The sequence below is a fragment of the Corvus hawaiiensis genome, chromosome 25 (assembly GCF_020740725.1).
Source record: "Corvus hawaiiensis isolate bCorHaw1 chromosome 25, bCorHaw1.pri.cur, whole genome shotgun sequence".
In the NCBI taxonomy this organism is placed as follows: Eukaryota; Metazoa; Chordata; class Aves; order Passeriformes; family Corvidae; genus Corvus; species Corvus hawaiiensis.
In genome coordinates this window covers 2,244,056-2,255,000 of record NC_063237.1, presented here as the reverse complement: position 1 = coordinate 2,255,000, position 10,945 = coordinate 2,244,056, and the positions used below count along the sequence as shown (strand labels likewise).

General features: G+C 53.6%; 2 protein-coding genes across 4 annotated transcripts in view; both read left to right on the top strand.

Annotated features, from left to right (window-relative positions):
- FEZ1 (fasciculation and elongation protein zeta 1) overlaps positions 1-10,649 on the top strand; it is a 15,067-nt gene extending 4,418 nt beyond the window's left edge. For all 3 annotated transcript variants that reach the window (XM_048328660.1, XM_048328662.1, XM_048328661.1), the window contains exons 2-10: positions 1-186; positions 2,705-2,801; positions 3,928-4,023; positions 4,854-5,070; positions 6,288-6,559; positions 6,986-7,066; positions 7,464-7,539; positions 8,029-8,094; positions 10,486-10,649. The exon at positions 1-186 is cut by the window's left edge and continues 117 nt beyond it. In XM_048328660.1, the coding sequence (XP_048184617.1) occupies positions 1-186; positions 2,705-2,801; positions 3,928-4,023; positions 4,854-5,070; positions 6,288-6,559; positions 6,986-7,066; positions 7,464-7,539; positions 8,029-8,094; positions 10,486-10,502 (1,108 nt within the window). In that variant the 3' untranslated portion in view covers positions 10,503-10,649. The remainder of the gene's footprint in view (positions 187-2,704; positions 2,802-3,927; positions 4,024-4,853; positions 5,071-6,287; positions 6,560-6,985; positions 7,067-7,463; positions 7,540-8,028; positions 8,095-10,485) is intronic.
- Positions 8,101-10,070, top strand: LOC125338213. Its single transcript, XM_048328664.1, has 2 exons — positions 8,101-9,196; positions 9,877-10,070. The coding sequence occupies exons 1-2, from the start codon at positions 8,143-8,145 to the stop codon at positions 10,014-10,016; spliced, it is 1,194 nt and encodes a 397-aa protein (XP_048184621.1). The 5' UTR covers positions 8,101-8,142; the 3' UTR covers positions 10,017-10,070.
- Positions 10,650-10,945: the final 296 nt, after the last annotated feature.

Here is a 10,945-nt window from a genome sequence, read left to right as displayed (position 1 = left end):
GCTGGCCGAGCTGGAGAGCTTCTCCGCCGAGATGATGAGCTTCAAGTCGATGGAGGACCTGGTGCAGGAGTTCGACGAGAAGCTCACTGTCTGCTTCCGCAACTACGACGCTGCCACCGAGGGCCTGGCCCCCGTGCGGGGGCGTCTCCAGGCACAGGAGGAGGAGGAGCGCCTGCAGGATGAGGAGTGAGTAAGGCCCCCCTGCTTCTGGGGCCACGTGCCTCTTCACACCCCTGAAACCCCCACAGTGCAGGCTAACTCCCAGCATTGCAGCATGGTCATGCTCTGTGTCAGGAGTAGCACTGTAGCATCCTATGAGTAAGGACTACTGTGAGTAAGGGTCTGCATGCCACCTTGCATCACGGCACAGTCATGCAGTGGCGTGGAACAGCTGTGTGGTATCCTTTGAGTAGCTGTGTAGGATCCTATAAGTAGGCCTTGCGTGTGTCTTTTCATGGTCATGATCCTGCCCCCTTTCCCGGAGCACGCAGTCCAGCTCACCTGTTACAGCACGATTGTGTAGCACCTCAGAGTAGGGGTGTAGTATCTTATTACTAACACCCCTCTGGGGCCTGTTGCACCTCCTTGCACACTTCTAAGCGCCCATCATGTGCAAATCAGCACCTGGACTGTGGCGTGATCTTACAGCACCTTGGATTAGCTGTGTAGGATCCTTGGAGTAGCAGTGTGAGATCCCCGGAGTAGCATCCTATGAGGAGGAAGAGCAGCGTGCCCCATGCCACACTGCAGGGGGCCACAGCTCTGTCTATGCAAGGAGAGCCTCAGGGGTTGAGCATAAACCTTGAGTAAGGTGTAAGTTGAGTTTAACCACCCCCTCTGTACCATGCTGGGGGATGGCCAAATTCCCTAGGGTCAAATTCCCCCCTAGATTCCCCCAGTTATCACTGTTCCTTTTGTGTTAAATTCCACAGTTTCATTAAAAACCTTGTTTTGTTACAAAATGCCGTTTTTTTCCCGCAAATCCTTGGGCTTTTTCCTCATGATCATTCTACACTATCACATTTCTGGTGGATTTTTTGTGTGTTTAATTGGGATCATTCCCCAGGCTGAAATTGCTAAACCTTATTTCCACCAAGCAAGGGGTTGCTTTCAACCCCAACAGCCCCAAATCTGTTGGTTTTGTCGCTTTGTGTTTGGGTTTTTTTTTTTTCCCCCCAAAACCCACTGAGGCTGAATTGATTTTTGCAATTGGTCGAATTCATGGTTTTTCAGAGCAAAACGCAGCTTGGCTGCGCGCCGGGGCTGCCGCGCTGTCGCCGCTTTGTGCCACTTATTGTGTCTTTTTTGGGTCACTTTGGGCAAAACAGGGCTTTTTTTTTTTTTCATTCTTCCTTGAATGAGCCCTGTGTGCAGGGCGGGGGAGGGGCCATGGCCTTAACAGGCACTGGATTTCCAGAGCTGTTAACCATTTCTTGCCATCATTAACTCAGAAATCATTGCTGGTCTTGGTCTGCCCCTGTGGGGTGCTGGTCCTTTAAGAGCAGAGGGAAAAGCAAATTTGGGGGATAATCACTAATTTGCTGTGCTTTTTTAAAAAATAGGAATATTAGAGTTTGCCGTCCATATTTTTGTGTGTTAGTTTGTGAAATCTGTAATTCCAAGGGGAATTCAGCCCTGGTGAGGAGGGAAATATGATAAATCCCAACAATGAGCAGTTTTGGGGGTTGGAAAGGGGGCAAATGGTTTTGGGGTGATTTTCAGGATTAGGATGTGGCACCGTGTTGGACTGGACCCACCATTTCTGGTGGGAAAATGGGTGGGTTTCCCTCAGTTGAGGAGAAAATTTCTAATATGTGCCTTTTTTCCCCATTTTTGACCTTTTCCCACATTTTTGGCCTTTTTCTCCATGTTGCCACTTTTCAGCTCTTTTTTTCCCATTTTCTGTCTTTCTCCTCCATTTCTTCCCTTTTCTCTACTTTCCCTGCCCTTTTCCCCATTTTCCCCCTCATTCTCCCTTTTTTCTTACATTTTCTCTTTTTCCCTACTTCCCTTTTCTCCTGATTTTCTTTTTTTTCTCTTTTGGCCCTTTTCCTCCTTTTCCTATTCCTTATTTTCTCCTCTTTCCCTTTCTTCCTCTTTTTTTCTCTTTCTCCATTTCCCACCGTTTTCCTTCTTGGTGGTTGGAACATGACATGGTGACATTTTGGAGCTTTGGGACCTTTAGGGGTATTTTGGGGTATTTCAGAAGAACATTTGGGGACATTTTGGAGTGTTCCAAGGCAGCATTTTTAGGTGTTTTGGGGCCTTTCAGACAGTTTTGGGGCTTTAAGATAATGTTTTGGGCCACTTCAGGGTGTCATGTGATGGTTTTGAGTGGCATTTGGGGACATCTAAGACATTTTGGGACATTGCTGTGGCCTTTTGGGGGAGTTTTGATAGCAGCATTTCAAAATGATATTTAGGGGGCTTCTCAGGTGCTGGGGCAGCATTTTTGGGTACTTTGGGGTATTTCAGGGCAGTATTTCATGATGCTGTTTTGAGAAGGGGTTTTCTAGGATATCATTTGGGGTGTTTTGGGATATTTCAGGCATCTCAGTGGTGTTTCGGGATTTTTGGAGGTCATTTCAGGCTGTTTCTGGGCTGCATTTTGGGATGTTTTGCGGCATCTTGGCATGCCATTTTTGGGATGGCTCTCTGAGATGCAACATTTTGGGATCAGAACTCGCCACCCACCTCCCTGCAGGGTCTGGGATGCTCTCACCGATGGCTTTGCCCCCCGGAGCTCCCCTCGGCCGTGGCTGCTCCCCAGGACTGAGGCCCTCGATGGCACCGACCCCCAGGTAGGGCTGTGGTCCCCCTCAGCCCCACAAACCCCCCTGTCCCCACATGATCCCCTGACAATGCTTGACAGCTGTCAGTCAGCCCCAAGGCTCAGCGACAATCATGGCACTGCAGACTACCCAAAAATAGCAGTTTTGGGGTGCTGCAGCACCAGTGCAGTGAGTGCCCACATTTCAATGTGAAATCACACTGAAACGGGCAAGATTGTTTGGTTTGACAATCAGGGCTTTGCCAGTTTGCCCCCATGTCAGGGGTGGGGTGGGTGTTTTTGGGGGTAGAAAATGTGTTTTCATTTGTAGTGAGTTTGTGCTGGCAATAGCTGCTTTTGGGGTTGTAAAAATGTCCCAAGGGAATTTAACCCGCTTGGGTGTAACGGCCTGTTGCTAAACGGGGAAGAGAAGATAACTTTCTTAGGTTATTTTCTGCTACAAAGGTGAAAAAGATAGTGAAAGGTGGTAAAAAAGAAAATGCCTCCTTGTCCAACATCTCCATCCAGCATCTCCATCCGTCCCTTCCCTGTTGGTGTTCCCCTCTGCCATGTCCCCATCTCATGTCCCCACCCAGTGTCTCCATCAGGCCTTTCCCATTCAGCTTCACCAGCGCTTTCCTCCCCATCCAACATCCTTGGTATCTCCATCGAGCATGTCCAACACCACTCTCCATCCAACACCTCCATCTGACAGACCTGGGCTTCTCCCTGTCTTCTTCCTAGTCCATGTTCAACAACTCTCCATCCAGTAGCTCCCTATCCATCATCTCTCTCCATCTTCTGGCAACACCTCCCCCTCAAGTGCTTTCTTGTTCATTGTCCCCAGTGTCTCCATCCAGTGTCCCTGTCCAAAGCCCCATCCAACATCCCCATCCAACGCTTCCCCATCCAGCATCTCCATGCAATACCCTCAATCCAGCATGTCCCCATCCAGTCCCTCCCCATTTGATGTTCCCATCCAGTGTGTCTCTGTGCCACCCCCCCTTGCAGCTTGTTCCCCTGAGCCAGGGTTCCCTGGTGGCTCTCCCCATGCCAGGGCCAGGGCCAGGGCTGTGTCTGTGTCCGTGCTGGGGCCATGCCCACATCAGGCCGGGCCTGTGGTGCCACCGAGGCTGCCCAGCCTGTGTCTCCTGCAGCTCGGCGGAAAGGAGGAGGAAGAGGAGGAGGAGCTCACTGAGAGGAGTGAGCAGGACTCTGGAATCAATGAGGAGCCGCTGCTGACAGCTGAGCAGGTACCCCTGGCCCCACGGGCATCTGGACCCCTGTCTGTCCTCCAAAAGCCAGGCTTGGCCACCTCGGCCCCATGACCACGATCTGAAAGCACAAGAAAAAGCCAAATCCCATCATCTTGGGATGTGGTATGCAGGACCTGGAATGTGGATGTAGACAGAAGTGTAGGTTGTGGGTGCCAATGTGGGATTTGGGTGCATATGGGAGCATGGGGTGCAGATGCTGCTGAACAAAATGGGTGGCATGGGGGGCAGGATAAAAGTGTGGGGGGCAGAGGTGGGATGCAGCTGCAGGATGCTGGTATGGAGGCAGGGTGCAGATGTGGGGTGCAGGATGCAGGGTACAGGTGTGGGGAGGGGGATGTGAAGGCAGCTGCAGGGTGTGGGTGCAGGATAGAGAATGCAGGTGCATGTGCAAGTACAGGATCCAGAGTGCAGGAGGAGGAGGGTGCAGAGAGCAGGATGCAGATGGGTGCAGGATGCAGATTTAGATGTGGATGCAGGTCTAAAGTGTCCACAGAATGTGGGATTTGGACGTAGGTGGGAATGTGGGATGCAGATGCAGGATGCAAACAGAGGACCCAAGGCACAGATGGATGTAAATGCAGGTGCGGATACAGGATGAAGGGAGCAGAATGCAGATGCAGGATGAAGGGGAAGGATGGAGGATGCAGAATGCTAATAAGGATGGAGGATGGAGGGAGCAGGTTGCAGATGGAGGATGGGGATACAGGATGCAGGTGCAGGATGAAGGGAGCAGGTGTGGGTGCAGGTGTGGGATGCAGGGTGGAGGTAGGATGCAGGTGCACATGGAGGATGCTGATGCCCTGCAGGTCATCGAGGAGCTGGAGGAGCTCATGCAGAGTTCACCTGACCCCGAGGCTGACCCTGAGGGTGAGGAGGAAGAAGAGGAGGAGGAGGAAGAGGAGGAGGAGGAAGAAACCAAGGCTGATGCTGAAGGCAAAGGTGGTGGCGGGGGCACGGAGCCCATCGTGCTGCGGGAGCTGCATGCTTTCTCCCCTGCCTTCAACAACAACTGCTCCCATGAAGGTATGGCCAGCAGAGCCCAGGCCAGTCACTTTTTGGGGACAATTCCAACCAAATTGGACAACTGAGTCTCTCCAGGCCTCAGTGCTGGCTTGCTCTGGGACTTGGCCAGAAGGGCTCTTGGCAAAAACTGTGAAGAACACAGGGATCTGGCTTTTGGTATGGAAAGGCACATGGGGTTCGCCAGGAGCCTTTGTGTTCTGCATGGGGTGCACCATGCACATGAGATTTGTCACTAGTGGCATGGGCTGTGTCACCAGTAAGCCCAGGCATTTCACTAATTGCTCTGCTCTTTATCACACTGTGGAGGTTACTAATCTCACCATGCCACTAATCGCAATGTGCCTGTCACTAATTGCACCGTGCATGTCAATAACTGCACCATGTGTGTCACTAATCACACCATACACGTCACTAGTTGCACCATACATGTCACTAATCACACCCTGCTTGTCACTAATTGCACTGTGAGTATCACTGAGTGCACCTTGCATGTCACCAGTCATGCCAGGCAGTTCTGTAATTGCTCTGGGCACGTCGTTTATGGCGCTGAGCATATCAGTAATTGCACAATGGGTTTATCTCTTGGTGTCTCAGAAAATGCAGAGCACATCTCGCTCAGCACGAGATGCATTGTAATGGTTGCAGTGTGCGTTTCACTGAGTGCACTGGGGGTGTCACTGACTGCAGCAGGCATCTCCCTCGTTTCCCCATGCATGGCACTGGCTGCACCGAGTCCAGAGGAGGCCACGGAGATGCTCCAAAGGTTGGAGCACCTCTGCTATGGTGACAGGCTGGGAGAGCTGGGGGTGTTCAGCCTGGAGAAGAGAATGCCCCGGGGAGACATCACAGCCCGTTCCAGTGCCTAAAGGGGCTCCAAGGGATTTGGAGGGGGACTTTGGACAAGGGCCTGGAGTGACAGGACAAGGGGAAATGGCGTCCCACTGCCAGAGGGCGGGGTTAGATTGGCTATTGGGAAGAAACTTCCCTGTGAGGGTGGGGAGGCCCTGGCACAAGGTTTCCAGAGCAGCTATGACTGCCCCGTGCCTGGAAGTGCCCAAGGCCAGGTTGGATGGGGCTTGGAGCCACCTGGGATAGTGGAAGGGGTCGTTGTCCATGGCAGGGAGGTAGAACGAGATGGGCTTTAGGGTCCCTTCCAACCCCCCTGTTGTGGAATGTCCCCTCGGACACGAGCCCGTCTCTAACCCGCCGCGGCGCAGGCCTGGGGCAGCTGTCGGCGCGGGAGCTGGTGGCCGCGGCGGGCCGGGCGGAGGCGGCGAGCCGGGCGCTGTCGGCGGAGCTGGTGGCGCAGCTGGCGCGGCGGGACGAGCTGGCCTTCGAGAAGGAGGTGAAGACGGCGTTCATCGGGGCGCTGCTGGCCGTGCAGGGGGAGCAGCGCGAGCAGCGAGAGGCCGCCCGGCGCCGCCGCAGGGACAAGGGGCTGAGCCTGCAAGGGGCGCGCTCCGAGCGCGGCAACCACATGCCCCGCAAGGTGGGCACCTGGTGGCCACGAGGACACGAACGGGGTGTCTCGGGTGGACAAGGAGGAAATGGGGGATGTGGGGATAGGATGTGGGCAGAGGGACATTGGGGGGGGGAGGGGGGTAACGGGATGAGGGTTGAGATGAGATGGGGATAGTGACAGGATGGAGTAGAGGGACGGGATGGGGTGAGGAGGACACAGGACAGGGGTCATGGAGCAGGGCTGGGGGATGTGGGACAGGGGACTTGGAGCAGGGGGATAAAGGGAAATAGGATGGGCGTATGGGGCAGTGTGATGGGAGGGATATGGAGCAGGGATATGGGCAGGGTGTGGATGTGGGAGTCGGGGAGCTGTGGGGGACACTGGTGCCCGAGGAGGTGCCGCGGGTGATGTCGCTGTCCCCGGGAGGTGACAGGGTGACACGTGTCCCCCCAGCGCTTCAGCATGGAGGGCATCTCCAGCATCCTGCACTCCGGCCTGCGCCAGACTTTTGGTCCTACCACCAACGAGAAGCAGGTGCCCTTTTTTCCCCAAAAAATTACCCAAATCCGTTTCTTTTCATTCCTCCTTCCTGCACTCCCCATTCCCTTGCATCCACCAAGCCCCTTTTAAAATGTTTTTTAGTTTTCCAGCACTGCTCTATCCCCTATACCCTGCTAATCCCTCTTGGAAAAATTACCTGTTTTCCACTCCAAAAAGTCCTCCCTGAGGAGGGATGAATTTGGGTGGAGTTTGCAGCACCCAATTAGTTCAGTACTCCCCAAAATACCTGCAAATTAAATGCAGTTGCAGGAATTTTGCAGAAATACTCTATTTTTGCACCAATTTGGGGTGATTTGTCTCAAGGCAATACAAAAACCAGGCAGTTTTGTGCCATCTGGGTGGTTTTTGGGGGTGGCTCTTGTTTTTGCAGTACCTGAACACAGTGATACCCTATGAGAAGAAGGGCTCACCACCCTCCGTTGAGGACCTGCAGATGCTCACCAACAGTGAGTATTCATTCAAGCTGCTGGTTTGGGTCAGCATCAGATGTTTGGGGGACACAAAGGCACATTTTGTTTTGATTCACTGGCTGCAATTTGGGGATTGTTGTAGCACAGCCTGTTTGGGGGATTTCTTGCATCATTGCAGTATGGGCCATTTGAGGTGCTACCACCCACGTTGCATCATCATTGCAACAAACCCACTTGGTGGGAAAAATCCCTGGTTTGCGTCACTGCAGCACAGCTGGTTTGCAGCCAACACCTCCCCTCAGTTTATGCTCCTTATATCAGTGTTGATTTGGGGGTATATCACCCATTCTGCATTGCCACAGATTGGCTAATTGGGGATGAAAGTCCTTTTTGTTTGGATGTTCCCAGGCCTGCTGCATAAATTGTATGGGGGAATTGTATGGCAGCTGTGGGGCTGGTTTGGGGGGAAAAAGGGGCAGTTGGGGGGCAGCAGGGCCAGGCTCACAGCTTCGTTCCCCCTCACAGTCCTGTTTGCCATGAAGGAGGGGAATGAGAAGGTGCCCACTCTGCTCACGGATTACATCCTCAAAGGTACCTGCTCCCCTCCTGCCTGCACCCTGCACCCTTCGTGCGTCCTTCATGCAGCTTCCCTGCAGCTCTTGTGCCTCCACCACAGATCCCTTCTGCACCCTCCTGCCTCTCACTCCCATCCTTTGTGCATCCCTTGCCCATCCCTCTTGCAACCTCATTCATCCCTTTTGCCTCTCCTGTGCACCCTCCATGCATCCTCAGAGAATCCCAGACCCATCTTGTGTTATTCCTCCTGCATCCCTGGTGCATCCTTTGTGCATCCCCCACACACCCTTCAGGAATCCCAGGTGCATCTCCTGCACATCCCTCAGGCATTCTTTGTACAGGTCTCCTGTCCTGCCGCGCCTCTGGAGGTCCCTGTGCAGCTTCCTGCCCCATCCTGGGGCCCATCTGCTTCATCCACACAGCCTCCTCACCCTCTGTGCACCCTCTCGCACCCCCCACACCCCATCAGGCACCCCTCCTCTGCCTCCCTTGGGCATCCCCATCCATCTTCCTTGCATCTCCTGGGCATGCTTCTGCATCCCTGTGCATCTCCCACACCCCTCTTATCCATCTCTTGTGCATCCTCGTGAGTCCTCACGTGTCCTTCACGCTCTTTCTGTGCACTGTTGTGTGTGCATTCCTTGTGCATCCCTTCCATGTTCCTCCTGCATCCTGTGTGCAGCCTCGTGCAGCACTTGTGTGCTTGTGCATCCTTGTGTGCCCAGGTGCCTCATTCACACTCATGCAGCCTTTCTGCCCCTGAACCCTTGTGCACATGGAGCACACTGGTGCACCCTTGTGCATGCCCAGGTGTCCCTGTGCAAGCTCATGTGCCCTTATGCAACCCCCGGGCACCCTTGGGCACCACTGTCCATCCCTGTGCAGCCCAGTGCCAGCCTGTGTGTCACCGTGCACCCTCGTGCAGCATTGCATGTGCATTATTGTGCATTCTCGTACACATTTGTGCATCCTCCTGCATCCTTGTACATCCCCATGGATCATAGTGCATCCTCCTGCATCCCTGTGCATCCTCACGGATCACAGTGCATCCTCCTGCATCCTCATACATCCCTGTGCATCCTCATGGATCACAGTGCATCCTCCTGCATCCTTGTACATCCCTGTGCATCCCTGTGCATCCTCACAGATCATAGTGCATCCCTGTGCATCCCCATGGATCACAGTGCATCCTCCTGCATCCTTGTACATCCCTGTGCATCCCCATGGATCACAGTGCATCCTCCTGCATCCCTGTACATCCCTGTGCATCCCCATGGATCATAGTGCATCCTCCTGCATCTTCGTACATCCCTGTGCATCCCCATGGATCACAGTGCATCCTCCTGCATCCTTGTACATCCCTGTGCATCCCCATGGATCACAGTGCATCCTCCTGCATCCTTGTACATCCCTGTGCATCCCCATGGATCACAGTGCATCCTCCTGCATCCCTGTACATCCCTGTGCATCCCCATGGATCATAGTGCATCCTCCTGCATCTTCGTACATCCCTGTGCATCCCCATGGATCATAGTGCATCCTCCTGCATCCCTGTACATCCCTGTGCATCCCCATGGATCACAGTGCATCCTCCTGCATCCCTGTACATCCCTGTGCATCCCTGTGCATCCTCACAGATCATAGTGCATCCCTGTGCATCCCCATGGATCACAGTGCATCCTCCTGCATCCTTGTACATCCCTGTGCATCCCCATGGATCACAGTGCATCCTCCTGCATCCTTGTACATCCCTGTGCATCCCCATGGATCACAGTGCATCCTCCTGCATCTTCGTACATCCCTGTGCATCCTCATGGATCACAGTGCATCCTCCTGCATCCCTGTACATCCCTGTGCATCCTCATGGATCACAGTGCATCCTCCTGCATCCTCATACATCCCTGTGCATCCCCATGGATCACAGTGCATCCTCCTGAATCCTTGTGCATCCCTGTGCATCCTCACGGATCACAGTGCATCCTCCTGCATCCCTGTACATCCCTGTGCATCCCTGTGCATCCTCACAGATCATAGTGCATCCTCCTGCATCCCTGTACATCCTTGTGCATCCCTGTGCATCCTCATGGATCACAGTGCATCCTCCTGCATCCCTGTACATCCCTGTGCATCCTCATGGATCACAGTGCATCCTCCTGAATTCCAGTGCATTCTCCTGCATCCCTGTACATCCCTGTACATCCTCACGGATCACAGTGCATCCTCATGCATTCCAGTGCATCCTCCTGCATCCCTGTACATCCCTGTACATCCCTGTGCATCCTCCTGCATTCCAGTGCATCCTCATGCTTCCCCAGTACATCCCCACACACATTTGTGCATCCCTGTGCGCGCTCGTGCCTCACTGTGTCATCAGTGCCCCCCAGGCCTCTCTCTCTCTCTCCACAGTGCTCTGCCCGACCTGACGCGGTGCTGCCCTCACACTCCCACCCCGGCACCCCCAAAATGGGGCCAAACCCGAGGAAAAAGGGTCACCCACCCGCGGCTGCCCCACCCCGCACTTCCCCCTTTGCACAGCTGGGAATAAAGAATTCCTTACATTAATTAGGCAACTGGTGTCCAGTGTCTGTGTCCCCCCTTGCTCGTGGCGGTGGTTTGCAACTTTTTGATGGGAAAACGCTGTTTTTAAGCAAAAAATCCCAACACAGACTTAGCTGCAGTGCTCAAGAATATTCTGGGATCTATAAAACCCACAAACTTCTGGCTGGGTTGCTTAGAGGCAGCTGCAGCTGCCACTATCAGAGGGGAAAAATGCAGATGTAAATTCTATTCTCAGGGATTTTTCCCATTTTTTCACTTTTCTGCAGCCTGATTTTCTGCTAAAAATTGCGCAAACATCACCTTTTTT

Bases quoted from the DNA above. Each gene is read 5' to 3' on its own strand.
- LOC125338213 (XM_048328664.1), top strand. From the start codon at position 8,143: ATGCAGCTTCCCTGCAGCTCTTGTGCCTCCACCACAGATCCCTTCTGC. The intron at 9,197-9,876 runs ATCCCTGTGCAT...GCATCTTCGTAC, and splicing joins ATCCTCCTGCATCCTTGTAC to ATCCCTGTGCATCCTCATGG.